General features: G+C 51.4%; 1 protein-coding gene and 1 long non-coding RNA gene across 2 annotated transcripts; one reads left to right on the top strand and one right to left on the bottom strand.

Moving 5' to 3' along the window:
* Positions 1-1,209: 1,209 nt before the first annotated feature.
* On the bottom strand, positions 1,210-4,828 carry LOC135302370 (serine/threonine-protein kinase pim-1-like). The gene is made up of 7 exons (XM_064422740.1): positions 4,824-4,828; positions 4,534-4,741; positions 4,350-4,400; positions 3,795-4,161; positions 2,993-3,172; positions 2,172-2,736; positions 1,210-1,886 (listed from the first exon to the last, which is right to left on the bottom strand). The coding sequence occupies exons 1-6, from the start codon at positions 4,826-4,828 to the stop codon at positions 2,630-2,632; spliced, it is 918 nt and encodes a 305-aa protein (XP_064278810.1). The 3' UTR covers positions 1,210-1,886; positions 2,172-2,629.
* Positions 4,829-14,223: 9,395 nt separating this feature from the next.
* LOC135302295 (uncharacterized) lies at positions 14,224-16,216 on the top strand. Its single transcript, XR_010363992.1, has 4 exons — positions 14,224-14,391; positions 14,504-14,657; positions 14,974-15,364; positions 16,151-16,216. It is a non-coding gene; the product is annotated as an uncharacterized LOC135302295 (long non-coding RNA).
* The last annotated feature ends 7,658 nt before the right edge of the window (positions 16,217-23,874 follow it).

Here is a 23,874-nt window from a genome sequence, read left to right as displayed (position 1 = left end):
CCCCTGGCACACACAGACCCTTCTGTCCATGGATACAGAGACATCCAAGAGCCCCTGGCACACACAGACCCTTCTGTCCCTGGGTACAGAGACATCCAAGAGCCCCTGGCACACACAGACCCTTCTGTCCCTGGGTACAGAGACATCCAAGAGCCCCTGGCACACACAGACCTTTCTGTCCATGGATGCACAGACATCCAAGAGCCCCTGGCACACACAGACCCTTCTGTCCCTGGGTACAGAGACATCCAAGAGCCCCTGGCACACACAGACCCTTCTGTCCCTGGGTACAGAGACATCCAAGAGCCCCTGGCACACACAGACCTTTCTGTCCATGGATGCACAGACATCCAAGAGCCCCTGGCACACACAGACCCTTCTGTCCCTGGATACAGAGACATCCAAGAGCCCCTGGCACACACAGACCCTTCTGTCCCTGGGTACAGAGACATCCAAGAGCCCCTGGCACACACAGACCCTTCTGTCCATGGATGCACAGACATCCAAGAGCCCCTGGCACACACAGACCCTTCTGTCCCTGGATACAGAGACATCCAAGAGCCCCTGGCACACACAGACCCTTCTGTCCCTGGATACAGAGACATCCAAGAGCCCCTGGCACACACAGACCCTTCTGTCCATGGATACAGAGACATCCAAGAGCCCCTGGCACACACAGACCCTTCTGTCCCTGGATACAGAGACATCCAAGAGTCCCTGGCACACACAGACCCTTCTGTCTCTGGAGGACAGAGCGTGGTGGGTGGGGGTGGTTGGTGGGCAGCGAGTCCCGGACAGCAGGCCAGACCCAGCTCCAGCCCTGCCAGGGCTCAGTACCAGCTCCTCTGGAATGGGAAAGCCCTTCAGCCTTGTCCCTGCCCAGAGGGGCAGTGCTGGCCTGGCAGCACAGGTTGTTTTCCCCTCAGGCTGCAGGAGATGAGAACACAACACTTGCCAACACTGAGTGCGAGGCACAGCTCCGGGTGCTCCCCATGAACCTCAGCTCTGGGAGCACTGTCTGCCCCAAGCTCCAGGGGTGCAGTGGGAGCCCGGCTGGGCTCTGCCCTGGGGCCATCCTGCAGGGACAGCTGGAAACAGGGAGCATTCAGCTGCCACAAACAGCCAAGCCAGGGCTGCAGGGCAGCTGCTCCAGCCCGGACTGCACTGCTGTGTGCTGTGCTTTGGGACTGGGGCTCCCCACACAGGGAACTGGACTGGAGTGCCAGAGGAGACAGAGAAGCTTCAGCTTCAGCCTCACTGAGGTGGCTGCGTGGGCTGGGAAGAGTGGGGAGGCTCAAGGGGATTCACAGAGCTCATCCTGCTGCAAGGATGAAGAAAAGGGAGTGGGAACTCAGCAGTGAGGAGAGCTGAGGGCTGGAGAGTGGCTCTGAATGACACTAAAATCCCACTGGACCTCTGAGACATTGCTGCTCCTCAGCCACTGACAGCATGAGTCCCTAAACCTGGGGGCTTGGCCTTCCTTGTGGTCAGGGGCATCAAGGAAGGCAACAAGAGTGATGGAGACTGCAACAGGTTGGTAACTTATTGGGGGAAAATAGGGAGCAGTTGAAAAGTAAAAGGCAGGTGGGGGAGAGAACTGTTCAGAGAAGGGCTGAGCTACATCTTGAGAAAGCTGAGAAATGTCATTTGTAGTCATCCCAGATTGATTTGATTTCAGAAGGTATTGAACAAGTTTAATTTTTGGGAGGTGTCATGTTTTCCCTTGGAGGTGTACACTCTGCAAACTTGAGCTGTGTTGCCAAAATGCTCAAGCAAGTCTGTGCTGCAGGTGACACCATTTCTTCTTTGGCTGATTCCAGCCTGGTGCTGAGCTCCAGCAGAGCCCTGCCAGAGCCCAGAGCAGCTTCAGCATCCGCAGAGCCTGGCTGCAAGGAGAGAAAGCAGAAACCACCCGTCAGCTGAGGGCTCCTGTCCCCTTGTCCCAGCTGCCTGTGGTGCCCAGGCCCTGCTGGCCGGGTTCAGAGCTGTGCCCAGAGCTGCCCATCAGTGCTGCTTTTGGCAGCTGGGCAGGAGGGCAGGACATGTGCCCAGCCTGCATCCAGCCATGGCACATCCACCTGATCAGCAGCTGCCCAGAGCAGGATGCACCCGTGCTCGCTGCCATCTCCCAAAAGCTCTGATCCCACCCTGCCAAGCAGACAGGCACCCACCTCACGCCATCCACGGCTGGAAGAAAAGCTGGTCCCAAACGATGTCCTCAGCCTGCTCCAAGGGCACGGCCCATCCACGCCACAGCTGGTCCCAAGCACTTCCCAATCCAGACTGGACCCCACCTGGAACGCTTCCTCTAGAAAAACAAACAACAAATTATTGAAAATAGATAATAGACAAAAAGGGGAAAAAACAACAGATGTAAAAATCTTATCTCTGTCAGGGTCTTGAGGAAGCACCAACCCCTGCATGTCCACCCACGGGAAAAACACACCCATGGGTGAGGGAAGCCCACGCTTTCTCCTTTCCCCCTGCACTGCCCCCCAAAATAACCATGATCTCAAAGCAAACAAGGGCAGTGGAGCAGCCCAAGCCCTTCCTTGCCTGCACAGCAAAGCAGCCCTGCAAAAGTACCAGGGCCCTGCAGCACAGTGTGCCTGTGGCTCTCTCCCTTCTTCTAGGGCAGATGAATATCCTGCATCCAAGGATGACAGAACACCTCTTCTAATGAGGGCCTTTCCACGTCCGGCATGGATAAACACCACCTGATGAGATCTTGGCACTCTGGGCAGAGAAACCAGAAACGGCCAGTCAGTTGGAAAAGGCTTCTGTTGGCTTTGCCCCACTATTCCCATGCCCACTCCATGCTGGATGTGCTCAGAGCTGAGCCTAAACTTTCCCATCAGTTCCCTGTTTTGGAGGAGAGCAGGAGAGCAGGACATGTGCCACCTCCTCAGCAGCTGCCAGAGCGGGATGCTCCCGAGCCTGCTGCTGTCTCCCAGCACTGGCATTCCCCCCATGCTCAGAGATGAGGATCCACCTGGAGAGAGCCGTTGTGGCAGTGAGAGCTGATGGTCCCAGCTGATGTTCTGGCCCCTCCTGAAAGGGTGCTCCCCGCAGACCATCTGGTGCAGCACGATGCCCAGGGACCAGATGGTAGCTGGCTCGCCATAGTACCAGCCAAAATGGGTCCATTCTGGGGGGCTGTATGATGGTGTTCCTGTGGAATACAGATGGAGTTCATCAGGGGGATGCTGCTGGCCCCAGCATCCCTGGGCGTGCTGGGGCTGCAGCAGTGGCACACGGGGTGACCACTGCCCTCTCACCAGCACCTGGGACTGGTGTACAAACTTTGGGTTGGAAAAGAAGCCACTGGTGTGGGAAGGGGACAATGGAAGCCCTGGCAAGACCAACCATGACAGAAACACACTTAGTGCTGAAGGAAAACCATGCCTTCATCCTCCCTGCCTGCATTGTCCCAAAATACATTATGAACCCAGAAGAAACCAGGTGAGTGGACCAGCCCAAGCCCTTTCTCACCTGCACACCAAACTGGCTGGGGCACAGGTTCCAGGCCCCCCCATCTCTGCTACCCTCACCCACGGGTGTTTTTGTTGGGCTGACTGCCCCAGCCCCAGTCCTGGGCAAAGTGGTGGGCAAAGGCTGCCAGCAGGGCTGGAAGATGGCTCCCCACCCACCCCTGCTCAAACCCAACTCGGCTGAAGACTCCGTGCCATGAAGGTCAGCAAAAGGGAGAATCTCTGCTGCCACACCCAGCTTGGGCCCTGAGATGCTGGGCCATCAGATACCAGAACCGGGAGCACAGCTCTGTGTAGGCTCACCTGCAAAATGAATGTAGGCTGTCTTTTGCAGGTAGGTGCCACAGCCGAAATCAATCAGTTTGGCTTGCCCGGTGGCCAGGTCAATGAGGATGTTTTCTGGCTTGATATCCCTGTGGAGGACCCTGCAGCTGGTGCAGTGCCGCACGGCCTCCAGCACCTGGCGGAACAGCTGCCGCGCCACCTCCTCGGACAGGAACCCCCGTGCCCGAATGAAACGGTGCAGGTCCTGAGAGTGCTCTGGGCGCTCCAGCACCATCAAGATGTCGTTGGGGAGCTCAACCCACTCCAGCAGCTGGACCACACCGGAGAAGCCATTGGACACCTTGACCTGCAGCACAATCTCCAGGGGTGCGCTGGTGCCGTCGGGCTGTGGGACGAGCACGATGCCGTCAGTGGGGCTGATGCCGTGCCGGGGGTCAGGAAGCTCTCAGCCAGCCCGGGATGCTCTGCGCCCTGCGCTGGCCCCACGCCCGCTCTCCTTTGAGGTGTCCTGGAGGCTTCCACCCTGCCGGGCCTCGGCTCATCCCTGCCCAGCACAGCACCTCGCTCACTCACCAGCTCACCCCAGTGATGGACGCGGTTCTGTGGCACCCTTTTGATGGCTACCTGCAAGCCAAGTGCAGAACAGGGCTCAGCTCGCTGTCCACCCTGCCCAGCCCCATCCTCCGCCCGCCTCCTCCGCCCTGCTCCTCCTCCTCCACCCCCTCCTCCTGCGCCCGCCGCCGGCCCCGCCGCTCACCGGGGCGCCGTCCGAGAGCCGCGTTGCTGCGAAGACGCTGCCGAATCCGCCCCGGCCCAGCAGCGAGCCCAGGCGGTACCGCTCCTTCAGGCGCTGCTGCGCCTTCCCTGCGGGCGGGACGCGGCTGTCAGTGCTCGGCCCGGGGCCAGCAACGGCCCCCGAGCGCCCCTCACCCGCCCCGGCCCGGCCATCCCCCGGCGTTTGCTCCCTGCAACGGGACAGCGGCGGAGCTCGGGCCGGGGGAGCTCGGGCCGGGCAAGCCGCACCGGAGGTGGCGGGAGCGGCCGCACCGCATGTGTCCTCCGCGGGCCCCGGGAGGAGCCGGGGCCGGGGCCGGGGCCGGGGCCGGGGTCGGGGTCGGGGTCGGGGCCGGGACTGGACCCTGCGTCGGGGCCGGGGCCGGGGCCGGGCTCGGGCCAGGCGGAGCCAAAAGCCGGCGATGCCGCCCCAGCCCCAGGCATTGACGCCCGCCCACCAGCGCCAGCGCCAGCACGGCCAGAGCCGGGCTGAGGCCAGGCGGCGGCGGGACGGCCGGGGGCGGGCACGGGGCAGCCCCGCCCGGGGCCGGGGGCGGGCCGGGGGCATGGCCCAGCCCGGCACGGGGAGAGGGAGGCGGGGAGAGGAGGGGAGACCGGGAAAGGGGGAGCGGGAGAGGTACGGGGCAGCGGGAGAGGGAGAGGAGAAGAGACTCTCAAGTTTCTTCTGTCGCTGCTGCTGCCGCCACTGCCGCTGCCGCTGCTGCAACTGAAGCTCCGGGGCCGTTTGTCCCCGTGTCCGTTTGTCCGTTGCCCGCTCGCCCCCGCCCCGAGCTCCACGTTCCCCGAGGGCAGCCCCTGAGCCTCTGCAAACACGGGAACTTTGCCGAGTTCAGCCAAGAGCCAGAGTCTGGACTCCTGCACAGTGGCTCAGGAATCCCCTCCGTCACTGCTGTGCATTGTCCCTGCTCAGGGTCAAACACTCCCAGAGCGCATTCCCTGAATGCAGAATTTGTACCTGACCCAAGCACTGCACTTACCTCTCCAGCATTGCTTTCCAAGAAAAACAGGGGAAGCCAAACTCTGTGTAGGTCATGGTATCTTAAAATGTCTAAAACTTGCCAACTCATGGATCTTAGTGGTGAGATCCATTTGGAATTAATGGGATGGAGAAGTAGTGCAAGATGGAAAAGGGGAGCATAAAAATAAATTGAGAAAAACGTCTTGAATTGTTTCAGTTTTCATTTAATATCTTAAAAGCTCTTTCAGTTTTTCTAGAATCTTCTCCTCAGTCCTGTTTGCTTTTTCCAAGAACCTTTCCTGGAGAACGAGGTGCAGCTTCTGTCACAAGGTGTGCCACCAACTGCAGCTTTCCACACTGTGGGTACAGCACAACTCTTGCAGCAAAGCAGGACAAATATTTGAAGAATTTTGCAGCTTGTTCTTTTCTTTTCCTTGTGGGCTGGGCAGTTGTGCCATTGGTAAGGTTTTCATTGTTACTCTTCTACCCTAAGCAAACATGACAGGCTACCAAGAACTCTTAGGGAATGCAAGCCTGACTGAATGCAAAGAAAGAATCTCCAGAGCCTGCAGCCAGAAGTGGAGAGCTGTGTGATAATCATTCCAACACCCCCAAGGACATCTTGAAAGTGATCTAGAAGATGAAAATGGGCTGACAGAAGGAGTTTGTTTCTGTGTTCAGTTCAGATTCTGCTACATCTGAAATCAATTCTACAGTCTCCATCTAAATCAAGAGTACAATCAGTTCATGAAAAGCACCAGAACAAACTGGACCTCTAAAGAGATGACAGAAAGAATCTGAAAAGGAAAAAAGCAGGAGAAATGCATTTCTCAGCACTGCAGTACTTGCCTACCTGAAACCCTCCTCCATTTCCTCTGCATGCCTGGATCTGGCAGTGTCAGTTCTGTATTCGGTGGTGCCTCCAGCCCTGAATCCCCTCATCTACAATCTGAGGAACCAGGAGCTCAAGGCTGCAGTGTGGAGACTGATGACTGGACATCTTAGGAAGCATTAAACGGATTGCCAATTTCTGCAAATCACTTATAACAAAATTAATCTTTGAAAGTTCTGTTGGTTTGGTCCATTGATTTCCCTGTCATTTTTTTTTTTTAATATTCTTCCTAAAGCTAGACCATTGTTTCTGCTATTTCTGACTTTGTTTCTCTCCACCTTTGCTGTGGCCGCAGACTGTGACAATGAGGAGCTGTGCTCTCAGTGGCTTTAAAGGAACTAAAAGATCTCCCAGCAGAGTTTTCTGCAGAGATCCCCCTTTTGTTGCCTTCTCTGGAGCTGCAGCAGCAATGTCTGTGTGCAGAGCTGGGGGCAAATCAGTGCTGGCACAGCAGCTGTGCCCAGCAGCAGCAGCAGCAGCACTTGGTGTTGCCAGTGCTGCTGCCGTGGCCCTGCCCCGCTGCCCTGGTGGCCCTGGTGTTGCTGCAGGGCCTGAGTGCTCTCGGGGCCGGGCACAGTCCTGGGGGTGGCAGTGCCGGGGCTGCAGCAGGGACAGGCCATGGGCACTGCTGGGGCAGCGCTGACGCCTCAGGCCAGGCCCTGGGGGCTCCAGGCTCCTTGCCCAGGCTCTCTCAAGAACACGGCCAGGCTAATGCTCAGCACAGAAAAGCCCCAGGGTGAGCAGCCCCAGGCTGGCCGTGGGCAGGCTGGGGGCAAACAGCATGGCTGGGGCTCTGCAAGGGCCCTGGGGGAGACGGGAAGGAGCAGCAGAGCAGAGGCTGATTCATCCCCAGTGCGCTGCACAGCCCAGGGCAGCGTCCCAGAGCGTCCTGATGGAGCTGCCAACAACATCCCCCCTCTGCAGCCCTGGCCTCTCCCCCAGCTCACACAGGTGCCGCATCCTTGCAGGCACAGCCACGGCAGCACTGGCTCAGGAGCCCCTGTTTGCATTGCACAGAGCAGGCGGGAGCACACCCATGCTGCTGCTGTGGGGACATGAACCTGAGGGAGCACAAATGCCATCAGCCCCTGGGGCCAGCAAGGGCTGGGGGACTCCAGGGAAAGCACTCAGCTTTGTCCTGGCCCCTGCAGTCAGCCAGAAAGTTTGTTCCCATCAGCTGGGAGTTTCCTGTCCCACTGCAGACCCTGTTGCTCAGAGCCAGGGCTGCCTGGCAGCCAGCCCCAAACTGCCCTGAGCATTTCCTTTGCTCCACCTTTGCTTTCTTTACCCATCCCTGATCCAGATTTCTTCCTATTGCCCAGCCCTGTTCCCTCCCCTGCAAACAGCCCATCCCTGTTTGCCCTTTCCTCTCTGGCCCCACTCCCCATTCCAGTTCCTGACTTGGCACCATGGGAACGTCCCTTGGGCAGCAGGATCATCCTCCAAGTGCTGCGGGAATTGTCTGCAGGCTCCTGCAGTGCCTGGTGCTGCTCCCTTGCCAGAGGCACCCCAGGCCAGGGGGACACATCTGGGCTGCTCTGTCTGCCTGTGGGGCTCCCTGTTCTGGGCAATGAGGAGGAGCTGCAGAGGCTCTGCAGGACTGACAGGATGGGCTTTGGGGCTGGCAGGAGAAGCTGAGGCACCTGGGCTGCTGGAGGTTCTGAAGAGGAGGCCCAGGGCTCATTGTGGAACTGCTCCAAGGGTGGTTTCAGAGAATCCCAGAATCAGCAAGGCTGGAAAAGACCTTGGAGATCATCAAGTCCAACCTGTGCCCTGACACTGCTTTGTCTCCCTGAGCCTCCTTTTCTCCAGGATAAACCACCCCAGCTCCCTCAGCCACTCCTCACAGGACTTGTGTTCCCTCCCCTCCCCAGCCTTGTTGCCCTTCTCTGGACACGCTCCAGCCTCTCCATGTCCTTCCTAAATTGGGGGGCCCAGAACTGGACACAGCACTCAAGGTGTGGCCTCACCAGTGCTGAGCACAGGAGAAGAATCACTGCCCTGCTCCTGCTGGCCACACCATTCCTGATCCAGGCCAGGAGCCATTGGCCTTCTTGCCCACCTGGGCACACTGCTGCCTCATGTCCAGCCTGCTGTCCCTCAGTCCCTGCAGGTCCCTTTCTGCCTGGCTGCTGTCCAGCCACTCTGTCCCCAGCCTGTAGTGCTGCAGGGGTTGTTGTGGCCAAAGTGTAGGACCCGGCACTGGGACTTGCTCAACCTCACCTTGTTGGATTTGGTCCCTGGATCCAGCCTGTCCAGGTCCCTTTGCAGAGCACTCCTGCCCTCCAGCAGATCCACAGTCACACCCAGATGGTGTCATCTGCAAATGTACTGATGCTGGACTCAGTCCCCTCATGCAGATCATCAGTGCAGATACTGAAATCCACGCTGGCTGGCTCTGATGCCTCGGCCATCCTGTGGGTGCCCTGTGATGGCTCCCATGGTGATCTGTTCCATAACCTTGCCAGGCACCAAGGTCAGGCTGACAAGGCCTGGAGTTCCCCAGATCCTCCTTCCAGCCCTTCTTGGGGATGGGCTCACATTGGCACCTCCACTCCTCTGGCATCTCCCTGCTGAGCCAAGTCTGATAGTAAATGATGGAGAGCAGTTTGGGGAGCTCATCCACCAGATCCCATCTGCTCCCAGAGACACCTGTGAGCACCTGAGTGGCTGAGCAGGTCCCCATCTGCTTCCTCCTGGATTCCAGGGGGCTGTTCTGCTCCCTGTGCCCATCTACCAGCTCAGGAGAACACTTGTCCTGAGGATGGCCTGTCTTATTGTTGAAAACTGAGGCAAAGAAGGGGTGAAGTAGCTCAGCCCATTCTTCATCTTCGGTAACCATATCCTTCACAATAAGAAATGGAGGTTGTCCTTACCCCTCCTTTTGCCATTAATGTGCTTATAAAAACATAATCATTGTCCTTCACAGAAGTATCCATATTAAGTCCTAACTGAGCTTTCACCTCTCTCATTTTCTATCGGCTCAACCTATCAACATCCTTAAACCTTTCTTGATTTACCTGCCTCTATGTCCAAAGGTGATGCACCCTCTTTTTAACCCCTAAATTCCTTGAAAAGCTCCATGCCCAGCCAGGCCAGTCATTTCCCCCTCTGGGTCATCTTTCTGCACAAAGGGACAGACTACTCTTGCTCCTTCAAGATTTCTTTTTTGAAGTGTTTCCTTCAAAACAAAATCCTTCCTGGAACTCATTGTTTTTGCGGGCTGTTTCTCTTTAAAAAATCAATACCCCAAATCTGCATCCTCAGTAGGCCAAACTCTGCTCTTATAAGTCCAGGGCAGAAAAAATTTTGATGCCCCTCCTTCTTTCATGGAATATTGAAACAACTCAATAATTTCATGGTCACTGAGCCCCAAACAGCCTCTGACCAGCACTTCTCCCACCAGCCCTTCTCTGTTTGTGAGCAGCAGGAGACAGAGCTTTCCTTGGGAGTGGGAATTGCAGGAAACCTCCCTGTTGGGAAGGATGAAAGTTTGACAAGAAAGTCTCACAGATATGTATGCTTAGCAGAAAGATTTTTGAATGTAGAAGCTGAGGAAGGAATAGAGATAGAAGCAAGTTTTGATATAGAAGAAAAGAATTGCTGAGCCAGTCTTACTGGATAACCAAGGAGGCAAAGGGTATGTTAGTTAGAAGGGGGTTTTTATGACTCAGAACAAAGGATAAACCCATCTCAAACAAGATGTTTTTACCAAGCAGAAAGATAGCACAGGCAAACAAGTCAGCAAATGTTGCAAGTAGAAAAAAGGTCTCAGAATTTTCCACTGCAAGAAAACTGAAAAACACCTTCTAGCTTAAACTATAATGTACTAACATTTAGTGATTGGAGAATACTAACATGAATATGGTAATTGTATTAGTTATGATAGGCTATAGATAAAAGTTAAGGTATAGATTGGTTCTACTGTATTAAGATGCTCAGGAGAGAAAAGTATATAATGCATTTGTAACCTAAACTAAGGGGCTCCAGGCCTGCCTGCAGCTGCAGCTGACAGCTGTAGGCTCAGGCTCTGTCGCCCACGACCCTGGAACACCTTGCATGCAATAAACTGCGTTTTGGAAGAGCCGCCTGGAGTCCCGCATCTCTCATTTAGGCTCTTACACCTCCCCAAAGCACAGCTTGGAAGGTTGAGCCTGGAGCTGAGGAGAAAGCAAAGTCCCTGCCAGGGTGGAATTGTGGTGCTCGAGGTGTGGCAGCGTGAGGCTGGGCCATGGCCGGCTCTGTGTACCAGGAGCCGGCAGCGCTGGGTGCAGGGAGCCCAGGGAGGGCACAGAAACTCTGGCTGAGAAATGCTGGGGCACAGCGAGAGGGGCGAGTGCCCCCGGCCAGGGCACAGGAGCAGCACGCACAGGGGGCACAGCCTGCAGGACAGATGGCCGAGGGCTGGGCAGGGCTGGCAGGGCCACAGGCACCCAGGCCTTTGTGCCCTGGGCTCGGGCAGCGCCTCTGGAGGCCCCACAGCAGGAACTTTCCTGGCAGGGGCTGCACTTTGGCTCTCCCTCGGCCTCCCTGGCCAGGCTGGCAGGGGCTGCAGGTTGATGGCATTTGTCCTTGCTGCCCCTCACATCCCCCTGCCCCACAGAGAGCCCCGAGCCACCTGTGAGGGACAGGCCCTGCTGGCCCAGGCTGGGCTCAGGGCTTGGCCTTTCTGCTTCCCCCAGCCAGCCCAGGCCTTGCTCAGCATTGCAGTTCCCTGCCCAGAGCCCTGGGCTCCCTGCACTCCTGGCCTCAAGGATCTGCTCTCACCAGTCCCTGGGGAGCCTTTGGCACTCCCTGCCCTCAGTGGGGCCCAGCCATGCTCCACGGCACTTGGAGTTTTGCTGCTGACTCCTTGAGCAGCTTCTTCATCCTTCTCTCAGTACCTGAGGCTCCTGGACCCAGACCCAAATCCACCGTGGGGCTGATTAAAATACAGAAAGCCCTGGGGGGCTCTTTCTCTTCCTTCAATTTTCCTCCAAGTCTCCAGGGCTTGTGAAGCTGCTTGGAGTCAGCCTGGAGTTCTGTTAAGGAGGGAGATTTCAAAGTGCACCGACGGCATGATGTTTGGTTTTAATCACGTGTGTGGTTTTTTATTTTTCAGTTCAGAAAAGAGGTGAAAGAACGATTCCCCAGGTGATCTTGATGCTGAATGTCTCCCTAGGAGATCTGGGCATGGAGAGGAACAAGCCCCTTGCAGGCTGACCCATTTTGGACAACCTGCTCCTCACCCCAGCCTCACCATGTCTGACATGGCCCACCTGGGACTGACATCCCAAAACATAAAAAAGTATGCATTTTAAAAATAAATAAGATTGATTAATTTATAAAATTATAATTATAGTTTTTTTAATTTATATTAGTATTACTGTATATTTCTATTACCTTTGATATTTATGTGAAAAATTGAATACATTTTTAGCAGTCAAAAATTATTTGTCATTGGTTTTAAATAAAACAATTCCTTTCATTAAATCATTGACCACTACTGGCCATTTATTTCTCCTTCTTAATGCTAATTAGTGCTGTTTTTAGATCTTTTGACATATTTTTTTATTATTTTCATGGACAGGGTAAAAGGGGCCACTTTGGGGTCCCTGGAGACATTTCTGGGGCACATTTGGGGCAGTTTTGGGTCTGGGCAGTATGATAAACAAGTCCACTGAATTTAAGGATCAAATAATTATCTTTATTATTTTGCAAGCAAGAATAAGCAAGGACAGCTCTGGGCGGCCCGGAGTCTCCGCTCCACTTTGGCTCACAAAATCCTATCCCCTGAGTCCACCCTTTATTGCCTTCTTCTCCGGGTTTAGGGATGACGTGATCTGTCTTCTGCACTTGCTCGTTCAGTTGCTAGGGGGTCTTTTTCTGCCTTCTGGTGGTCGTGGGATGAAGGCTTAGTCCCCCTTAGTCTTCCTCTTTGTGAATGCTGAGTGAACGTATGCCTTATAAGGCATATCTATACAGAACACTATACACTTTCTGCAAGCTCAGCAATTCTAGCGAGTTTAAGGATTGCTATTACAGCTGCTTCTCATTACTTTCCTTTCACAAGGCATAACTTTACAATGGAATTCCCAAAGCACTATAGTAAACCAGCAACCATATGTATCTGCACGAGAAGTTTTTTGGCTATTTAACTATTGTTTTATATTGTATAGTTATTTAGCTATTGATTTAATTAATGAACAAACGTATTACTACTTATTACAAATCCCCCATTTCTTTTTTTACCAATTTTGTTCATTAAATCTTTCTAGTTCTTTCTTAGCAAGCATTAAATGAGCTGCCTCATCAGTTAAGCTATGTGCACTAATTATAGGTGCTAACTTCCTTAGTTTCTTCATCATATTCCAATTCATAATGAATGGAACTGCTGACAAAATAAAACCAAGCACAGTCAATATCAACAGAACAACAATGGGATGGCATATACTGTTTAGGACCCCTGCGGCATTAGGAGACCAACCGAAAAGGGTATCCCACTGGATGTCACTCTGGAAATGCCAGTGGCTCTGGAAATGCCAGCTGAGAGCTCTGGCAGTGACTGACACTGCACTGAGAGGGGCCACAGTCCTGCAAGGGGCTTTCATCAGGAGCAAAGAGCAGCCTGGAGGGTGGGCAATGCTGGATCTGTACCACTGCGTGCTCATCCTTCACCTGAATGTGGAGCTGCCCCCAAAGTTGCCATGGATCACTTTTTCTTTTTCTCCTCTTGGGTATATTTTGGAGCAGCTGTTTTATGTGGCTTTTAATGGTGATCCTGTGGCAAGCAGCCATTTGCCTGCTGTGCTATCCTCACAACTAATACTAACTCCTCATTCCCTGTAGTTTTATTTGGGGTTTTTGACCTATTTGTTGGACTGGTTTGCGTGGGTTTGTTTGTTTGTATGGGTTTTTGTCTGATTTGGTTTGAGGATTTTGTTTGCTTTTTTATAAATGACTGGTGAAGTTTTCCAAACTCAAGAAAATGTAAAGCAGGCTCGACTTTGCAGAAATTACTTTGGGCTGGGTTTAGCTGCATCCCCCAGGCTCAGGATCACTAGTATATTTTCAGGTTTTGCTCTGCATATCAGCCTGCCCACACTCCGCTTGGTGTTTCACAAATGGAGAAGACAATGGACATTGTGCCAAGCTTCCTTTCAAACAGAAAAACCTGGGTCAGCATGACAGAAAAGAAGAAACAAAAAATCACCAGTTAGAAGAGAACCAGTGTCCCACCATCTTCCTCTCCACTGTTATTAATTTTGTACATTTAGAGGCAAACGTGGGTCTAAAGCTTGCATCTCTCAGTTCCTGATGCTATTTGCTACCCTGCAGCCTTGACTGGCCCTGATGTGACTGACTGCTGGGCAAGTGGGGCTGGGGATGCTCAGCCTGGAGAGAGGAGACAGTGGGAGACCTCACTGTGGCTCTGCAGGACTGGAAGGGTCCCGCAGGAAAGAAGGGGACAGAGTGTTCAGCAGGGCCTGTGCTGACAGGACAAGGGGGGATGGCTTTCAAGTGCAGCAGGTTGATTGAAGCTGCATCTAAGGAAGCTGCTCTTTTCCACTGGGGGTGGTGGGGCACTGGCCCAGGCTGTGCACAGAGGCTGTGCATGCCCCATCCTTGGCAACAGGGCTCTGAGCAGCACGCTCTGGGGGAAGACTGCTCAGCTGGGAACAAGATGTTGTTCTTCAGGCTCCCTTGCAAGCCCAACCCTTCAGGGACTCCATCATTCCATGGTCTCCACTGTCCACTTCAGATGGAGCCTGGGAACTGTGATGTCACAGCCCACGCTCCAGCTGGAACGTCCAGCGCCCAGCAAAGAGCACAACACAACCCTTGGCTGCTGTGTTTGCACACTCTTCACCCTGCTCCTGCCCACTCTGCTTGTCACCTGCCCCCTGATAACCCCATCACTCCTGAAAGATCCTGAGTGCCTGGATTTTGTCATCCAGCCCTGCAGGATGCTCCCATTTGTCCTGAGGAAGGTATGGTGCCATTCCATGGAGGTGGACACTCCCCACCTGCCAAGGTGGGCTGGAGCTCTGTGGGCATGGAGTGGGACAGGGACCACACTCGGAGGTTTTGCTACCTCTGCAGGCTGTCCCAGACAGAGAGGAGGAGATGGAGGTAGATGCAAAGATTGATATGGAGGAGGAGATGGAGGTGGATGTGGAGGTGGATGTGGAGGTGGAAGAAGAGATGGAAGTGGATGTGGAAGAGTCCATTGAGGACATGGACATTGATTAAAAAGGTGAGGAAGAGGCCATGATCTTGGCATGAAGAGTAATGCCAGCAGCAGGACAGGCAGAGTGGGTCTCCTGCTGCCAGGCTGGGGCTGGGCTGGGTGCTCCCTGCTCAGGGACATTGTACCAGGGCACTGGATTCTGGTGGCCATCCACAGCCTGTCCTCTGCCTGCTTTGCTCCACACAAGCTCCATGCCAGACCCAGCCAGGCTCAGTTCTGCTAGCAGAGTCCTGCTGCTGGGCCAGCATGTGCCAGCCTGGGGGCACATGCAAGAGCCCTCTGTGCCTGACTGGAGTGACCGTGGCATTTGCTTTTCTTCCAGGACCGATGGACATCATGGACAGAGATGTCACCCTTTTGTACATACCTTTTACATTTTGTTGTTGTCTTATAGGTTTTAGGGCTTTTTGTCTTCTGTAAATATGTTGCATCTATTTTTGCTAGATAGGTTCTTATGTATATATGTTCTATCAATTGTTGTTGTTACAAATATTCTTACAATGTAAATGTGTTCTGTATTTTTGCTGCTGTTTCTCTGTAATAAACAAATTTTATTTTTCACACCCCAGTTCTCCTTGCATTTGCTTCAGGCACAGGCAGCATTTTGCAAAGTTGTAGTTTCCACTTGCTGCAGGTTCCCAGGGCTGGAGGTCCCTGGCATAGCCACCCCAGGAGTGGGGGTCCCTGTGCACAGAGGGATCCCACTGACAGAGGTGAGCCTCTCTTGCAGTTTCTCTGGACACACTTGGGAACTGTAGGGGCAAAGCCCAGTGTGCCCTGGCCCACGGATCCCATGTTGGAGCAGGGCTGAGCCTGTGTGCTCCTGCAGAGCCTCAGCCATGGCTCTTCCCTGGGCAGCCCCAGGGCTAAGGAGGGTGCACTGTGCTGTGGGCAAGCCCTGCTCCTGGGCACCCTGAGGGGCTGGAGCCAGCCTGGAGGGAGCCTCAGCCCTACATGGACCAAGATTTCCTTTGGAAAACCCCCTCTGTCCGCAGACTCTGGTGAGCACAAGAATTGATCCTCCTAGTTCAAGGTGTGACCTTCATTGGCACAAATGTGTCCTTTGCACTTTCTAGCACAGCAAATGTCAGTGCTTGTAATCCCTGTTCTGCACACTCTGCTCAGGCAGCAAAACATCTGAACCTGAGGGAACATCTTGAATTAGCACCAACCTGCAGAGAGCTACAGGGGGAGAACCTACCCCCAAGCACCCAGAGAAATACTTGACACTGATAGTCTGGGGCAGAGCTGACACTAAAGTATTTTAATGCCAAGAGAGAGGCAAAGAAGAGATGGAAAAGAATAAGACATCTTCTCAGTCAGTGGGAATGGCTTGAAAGGGGGGCGGGGTGGGGGTGGATTCATGGCCAGCTGATCCAGTTGACACCCCCTCTCTTGTGGCCATGGCCAGAGCTGGGTGGGATGGCCCTGGCAGGACGGTCTCCTAGGATTCCCACAGATCCAGGCTCTGACTGTGGCTCTGTTCCTCTCCCTTGCAGCCCTTCAAGCCCTGAGGAGACATGACAGCCCTTCCCAGAAAAACATAGTTGTTAAACAGATATTCAGTTGGAGAGTTACAGAACTGGCTCAGAAGAACCAGTGTTTGTTGAAGACCTGCAAATGCCATGGAAGATGAGACTGCCTTGAGACCAGAAGAGACCTGCTGGAGCTCCAGGCACTGCTGATGATTGGCACAGCTAAGCCTGTGGGAAACTTGCATGGCTTCAGCCCTCTCCCTGCTTATAGATAGCTCCCTCCCTCCAGCCCTCAGACTCTGCCCATCCCTTCTTTTTCCCTCCACTCTCCCTCCCTTTTCATGGCTCTTTCCCTCTAGTCCTCAGATCCTGCCCTTCCCCTTTTCCCCACCCAGCTCATTCCTTTGCTTCGCCTTCTATTAATAAACAGTTTGGCTCCTTCACTTTGCCTGCATCCCTGTGGAGCTGCAGCAGAACAAATCCGGGGCCCTGGGACACACAGGCCCCTGCTGCCATTCTCTGCCACGCCGTGTTTTGTGCACAGAGCCAGAGGAACGAGGGCAGGTCAGGCTGGCACGGTCCCTGTGCTGAAGGTGCAGTTCCACAACACTGTGCAGGTACAGATCCTGCTGAGCACACGGAAGGCCAGCAGTGGCCAAGGAGTCTGTGTGTCAGGAGTGAAGTCGTGTCTAAGGCCCTGCCACATTTGATCCGCTGCTGTGCACGTCAGCAAGATAATGAAGAACAGACAGTGAAGGAAACCTTATGGATGAACTGGTGGGAATGTGACCCTTGAGAGAAACAATGGATTGGTCAATTGATGGGAAGTTAACCTGTGAAAGAGGAACAGCACACAGTGGAGCTGTGGTTGGCATGGAGGTGGTATCAGAAGCCATTGCGGCCTCATCTGATGCACTGGCCAAGCGTGAGATGACGTCCTAAGTGGAAAAACTGCAGAGGAGGAGATGTCAGGCCTGGTTCTGGTGTGGAGGGATGAAAAGGACAAAATGCACGCCCTGTTGATGCAGGGGATGCCCTGAAAGTGGGTGGCCTGCCTGCCTCTCCCACTGCAGCACCATGCTGAGATCCCCTGAGAGGAGCCCAGTGCTCCTTGCTCCTCTCTGCTGACACGTGAGCCTTTGTCTGGTTTCGGGGTGGCCCTGGCTGTGTGAGGGCTTCTACGTGGGCACGAGACAGCCAGTCCTGTCCTGCTGGGTCCCAGCAGTGCCTGGCAGCTGTCCTGCATCCACGTCAGGATGCTGGCCAAGAGCGGTCCAGGAAGCTGAGGCACAGGTCAGGGCCCATGGTGCTCCCTCAGGATACAGCAGTCCCGAGGGGTCTCCCTAATTCAAAGAAATCTGCAGACAAATGCATTGTCCACCAAAAGCCCTTTTATTGAGCTGACGGGAGGGCAGGGGTCTGCACCCACCAAAATGCTTCTCTGCCATGTATAAATTTCAGTGGGTTGATGTAGGAATTGTATCAAAAATCCCATCCATCTTTACCCTGCTGAGGTGATTGCATAGGCAGCGGGTTAGAAATACATTCTGTCAGATTCCTGTACTTGAAGCTGATGTCCAGGCGCTGGCCAGAGCGGTCTCCATACCCTAAAGCAGCACTTCTTCCTCATGGCTTCCCTGCACAGGGCTCATTCCCTACTTGCCCTTCTTTCTTCTGCTAGAATGTGTGGAATGTGTCTAAAGCTTTTTTCAAGTCCCTCTCCTGTCAAGTTAGGCCCCCAGGTTTTTCTTATGCTAACTGGTGCTAAGTACTTCCCTGTGTCTGTGCTAAGTACTTGTTTGCTTATGTGAATTGCATGTGCTTATGTCAAACAAAGGCCTTGTTTCATCCTCCCCTTCTCTTTATCCTGATGCAAATTCTTTTGCAAGATTCCCTCCACAGTCCACAGGACATGTACTGTTATGCTGCTCTTTTAATTTTCTACCACATTCATAGGTTCATGATGGTTAAGAGGAGGGTTATTTTTTTTTTTTTTTTTTTTTTTAATTAGAACTGGTTTGCTGAGGAAGCTAAAAATCTGAGGAGCTGTTGGTGATTCCAGATTTGACCATCACAAGAAGACATCTGACTCATGATGTTCTCTGTCTTTCTCTATTTTGGTGATGATTTAGATAATTTCTTTGATAGCAATTTGAGTGTCCATAAGGCTCTGTGAGATGCATTTTTGACTTCTGCCACTAGCCATTCTATATTAGGCTGGTGCAGCATTTCTTTTAGAACATCAATGATCCTTCCAGTTTGGAATTTGGGTGCTTTGTGATACACATCGTACGCATTCGGCATAAGCTCAAGAGAAGTTATTGTGTGGTGCAGCTCAATTAACATCTACTTTTGGTTGTGAATTACAAATAGAGACGTTATCATTAGCAGTTTCATTTAATGAATCTGTTGTAATAGTTGTGCAAGCAGATCTCACCCAGGCACATCCCCTTCCCACATAACATACCTGTGACTGTGCATGGGTTACTGGGCTCATTTCACAAATACAAGGGCTGCCCTCAGTGTGCAGACACTGATCCTCTCTGTCAAGCCCTGCATTTTTGCACACAAAATTCAGTGCATCCCTTGGCACACATGGTTTGATACTAAGAGTTTGCCAGTTTCCAGTTTTCTTGTTGAAAATGGCCCACACATTATCCTGAATGGGTGTGACAGTTACATGAGTTCTTATAGCTCAAAGGGCCAAAATTGGAATTACACAGTATTTTGTTGCATTCTTAATAGTTAATGTAAAAGACTGCAGGGTTCTGTTCATTCTGTGTGAAACTGACCAATTGCCACCAAGTGTGGAAGTCTTTTTCAAATTCCTTTGTGGTTTCATTTTTAGGCATGATTTAGTTAATTCTCTTGGCAATTTCCCCAGCTCTCCTTTTTCTAAGTTTTCCTGAGATTACAGACCATAGCCACAGCTGAGCTTGTCTACATTGAAATGCTAAAGAAATGTTGCCCTGTAGTTTTTCCATAAAGCCAACAACTGCTGGAAACAATCCTGCTGTGTATTGTTGGCCAGGGTGGTTAATAGGTTAGCTGCCAGGCTGTAGGTCTGGGCAAGTGTTAGCAGGGCTGATCTGAGAGGAGTTTGTGTCTGTCCAATATAAGAATTCACAGTGCTTCATTTATTGGCTAAGACTTCTTGATCAATAGAATTTCATATTCCCAGTTCAGACCCAAACCGTCCCCTTAAGCCTTTTTTAGACCTATGATTTGGTGTCTGGGAATGTATCCATGACTCCCAGCCTTTTAGGCTTTGCTGTATGAACGGGTAGTATTGCTGTTTAATTTTGGATCTATTAGCCTGTATTTTTACCTCCAGGTTTTCAGAGAGAACTGTGGATTTAGAAGCAACGATTGTTCATTTACTTTTCTTACCACAGAGTGAAAGACTTTATTATTTCACATATGGGTCCCGTGCTATGCCATTGTTTGCTCATGTAAAGTTGTTTGTTTTAATTTTAAATGCCTATTGTGTGACCCATTCTGTTTTGCTCCTTGTCGAGTACCCAAGGCATGGTAACTGGTTTCTTCAGATACATTGCCTGCCTTTAGGCAAGCGTTTCAGAAACCTTCAGAAACCTTACACTGGCCCCTGGTAGTATTACAAAGGACACTTACTTTACTAAATTTCCCAGTACAAATGGCTGAGTATTCTGAGTACCTCAGCCCACAAGAGGATGTAGTTGTGCTGTCAGGATTCCATGCATATCTGGGTTGCCATCACACAGTCATGACATTGGGCATGATATACCCTAACAGGATGATTGTGCTCCCGGCTTCCCCTCCAACTTGATTGGTGACTATTTCTGATGGCCTGGAATAAGCCAAGAATGAAATTCAGTTCTCAAAAGCAGATGCTCTGTGAGACCTGTTCCATGTACTAAGCATACCAGCAGGACGATTTATTATTCTAGTGGCACAAGAGCTGCCTGCTGGAAACAATATTTGTTGGGTTGCATTCCTGGCAGGCTCAATTCCTGTATCTCTGTGTGATGATGGTCCTCCCACCCCACCTGTGCACTGCAGAAGAAGGGAACTATCTTGTGCTAGGTTATAGTCTCCCATTTTAATTTGCATAGCACAAAAATCCTGATAGGAACCACATGAAAATGGATTCACACGCTGCTTGTTAGAAAGGTCACGGATGTGCATGGTCACTGTAGTAATCTCATCTAAAAGAGGTTTTGTGAGTTTCAAATTTACACGCCATAGAGGTCCTGCTTTCAGGTGGGACAAGAAAGGCCAGCATGGAGTCAGGTTTTCATCAATCTTCAACTGCTTGGTCATTAATCCTTAAAATGGTGTAAAGTGTTTTTACCTTATTAATCCCTTTTAGCCAATTAGGTCCTGAATATTTTTGAGTGTTCCATCTAGCAGGATCTCGCAGGCCAAGGAGATCATGATGGTAGTGACAGTCACCTACTGTGGCTTGGATTCTGATCAGAAATATCGGGAAGACAATGATGGTGTGAAGCGCATCTTGCTTTCTTCTGTTCTTTCTGAGGTCCAGCTGTGGACTCCACTTGCCTTTTGCAGAAGTCTTTTAATTCTGGAATAGTGTAGCCAAGAGGTTAACGCTTCAAGCTTTAAAGGCTGTATAAGTGATTAAAAGTACTAATTAGAGTCCTTTCCATTTTGGGATAAGAGGCTTTCCCCCAGGGGATTTGATGTATACCTGGTCCCCAGGCTGGATTTGTGGAGAGGAGCATCCTCTTGCTCCTCTGCTCAAAATGTGTTGATTTATTTGCTGCAGCTGTTGTGTCAGTTGCACAGCATGGTTCTGCAGATACCCCTCCCCAACTTGTACAGTATCTTCCCCTTGATAGTAATGCTTATATGGTCTTCTGTACAGTATTTCAAAGGGATTCAGATTTTCTTTTGTTCTTGGTCTCCTGGAATCCATAATAAAGCCAAAGGTAGGGCCTGGGTCAAGGTATGTTGGCCCCTTGTCCAATTTTGACTATTTGTTGTTTTAGCAGATAATTCCTCTTTTCCACTTGGCTGCTGGCCTGGGGCCAATACAGCATGTGTAGGTGCCCGTTGATTTGGAGCTTATTGCAAAGTTGCTGTGCAATATTTGCTAGGAAACGTGGCCCTCGATCAGAGGAGATGTCTAAAGGCACTCTGAACCAGGGCATTATGTTGTTCATCAAAATCTTGACAACTCCTTTGGCTTTATTTCTTTGGGTTGGGAATGCCTTAGGTCACGCTGAGAAGGTATCAGTGAAATGTAAAAGGTATTTATAGCCCCCTTTTCTTGGCAATTCAGAAACGTCAACTTGCCAGTGCTGTCTAGGATCTTCTCCTTTGTCTACTGTGCCAAGCTCAACTCTAGTCCTAGTTTGTGGATTGGTTCTAAGACATTATTTCACACCCTTGGGTTACCAGCTTTCCACTAGAGTACAGGTTGCATCTTACTCTTGTCCTTATCAAATAATTATGTAAGGCATCCCCTTCCCACTGTATACAATTATGTTCATCCTTAATTAATTTTCACAATGCTTTTTCAGGTATAACTGTCTATCCCTGAGGAGTTGCAAAAACAATATGTTTCTGTTCTGCTCGTAAATTCCTTGCTAATTCTAGATCTTTCTTATTATACGACATACATCATTGTCATATTGTTCCTTACCTTTGGGAATTAGTGCCTGAACCTCAGCATGGCTTTCTTCTGCTGCTCTTTTTGCAACTTGTTACCCCTTTTGGGGTCTGTTTCTTCTTTCTGATGTCCTTTGCAGTGCATATCTGCAACCTCTTGAGGTACTAGTACTGCCTCCAGCAATTTTAAGATTTCTTCTTGATGCTTAATTTGCTTTCCTTGAGCTGTCAATAATCCTTTTCTTTCCAAACTGCTTCATGGCACCGATTACTCTGAAGGCATACTTGGAATCTGTTCATATATTGATCCTTTTTCCTAAGGCTGGTCAGAAGGTACAGCTTAAAGTGATTTTCTCTGCCTTCTGAGCTGACTTGTCTAGGGCTTCTATCCCCTATTGCTCCATGCTAATTGTATATCCCCATTTTCACTGATCTGCTCTTACAAAGCCACTCCCATCTTTGTACTGAGATTCTGCTCCTGGATTTGGGCTTTCTTTAAGATCTGGGCAGCTGGAATAAAGTGGACTTCATGGTTTTGATATAGTCATGCTACAAAGGTTCCTTGTCTGTCTGGTGAGTGGCCAGGAATGCTGCTGGATTAACTAGAGAAGAGATTAGTTTGGTAATACCACATTGTTCCACCAAAACTGCCTGATGTTTAAGCAATCTGGAGGGTGAAAGCCAACGCTCGCCCACCCTTTTGCTCAAGAAGTGCTGCTACTGAATGTGAGATAAATACAATTATTTGTTGGCCTAGAGTGAATTCTCAGGCTTCTTGGATGTTTGAAACAAGAGCAGCAACTGCTCACAGTCAGGCTGTCCCCTACTCACTTCATCCAGTTGTTTTGAGAAGTACGCTATTGCTCTCTTCTATGGGCCAATTGTTTGGGCCACTACAAGGACTACAATCTCTACGCCCCCTACACAACAAACAAGGGATCAGAGGGTTACAAGGAGCATAGGGCATCAGTCACTTTGCTTTCCCTGCCACTCCTGTCATCGGAAAGTGGAAATGCAGGTAGAGCTACTGTGCTTGGTTCCTGTCAGGTTGTAAATCTCATTCGTGTCAGAGTCACTCTGGCCTTTCTCACCATCTACTTCTTCCTTGTCCTTCACCTGCCAAGCCCCTCCAGGTGACAATGGAAATGCAGTTCCACACATTCACAGTCTTTCATATAACACAAAAGGGTTCTTAGGGGCTTTCCCACAAACTAGAAAATTGTCTGAGCGCTTAAGGTGCTCCGAGCATCCAAAAGATATCATCCTATTGCTGGAAAAAAATTCCCAGCGAGGCTGGGAATGAGGTGATCTCTAGGGGACAAAATTACTTTTGAGGAAAAGTCTGAGTAATTTCTAGAGGGCACATAGAGATCATTATGGGACCAAACCTGAGATAAATGTTAGGGGAAAGAAAGAAAGAACACTTGGGGGGTAAAATCTCAGGTTATCTGACTTCCCAGCACCTCGTCCCTTGCCCCAGCAGGGGAGCTTTGCCCTCCCTGTCCCCAGCCAGCCCAGCCTGGGCACCTCAGGGCTGTCCCCAGCCTCCTGATGAGGCCTGGCCTCGAGGGCTTCTGCCGCAGGCCTGGCAGACGCTGTGGGGAAGCGCCAGAGCAGCTGGGTGCCAGGAACAAGGCGGCTGCCTGGGGGCTGCTTGTGGCCTCCGACACCCAATTCCTCAGGGCTTCCCAGTGCTCCAGCCCCTCAGGAGCCTCCTGTTGTTCTGCCAATTGACAGAGGCCATTTAAAGGACACCTCACTGGAAATCATGTTCTTATTTTACTGTGAATATTAAGGAACCACAGTGAAAGATGATACATTCAATAAAAATGTGTGCTTGGTTTTAGTGAGAAGCAAAAACAAGCAAGGCAGTGCACCTCAATCAGTACTGTAAGAGAGAAAGGAGAGTGATTTAGAAAGATGCATCACAATTGCCTGAATTGTTTATCATCTTGTAGATCCTCAGTTCCTGGGGGGCCCTGTTTTGCACCAAGGACCTGGAGAACCATTCCCAGCAATTGGGAAAATCCTAGGTGGTCCATCCACCCATAGATGAGGTCTCCAAATTTGCCCCAAAAGTCAGTCCACCTTTCATAGGCCAAAAAGTGCAAGTCCAAGTGACTTGATTATATTTT

Source organism: Passer domesticus, chromosome 6 (assembly GCF_036417665.1).
Source record: "Passer domesticus isolate bPasDom1 chromosome 6, bPasDom1.hap1, whole genome shotgun sequence".
NCBI classification, from domain to species: Eukaryota; Metazoa; Chordata; class Aves; order Passeriformes; family Passeridae; genus Passer; species Passer domesticus.
Note: the sequence above shows the minus strand (reverse complement) of the source record. Positions and strands in the feature narration are given on the sequence as shown.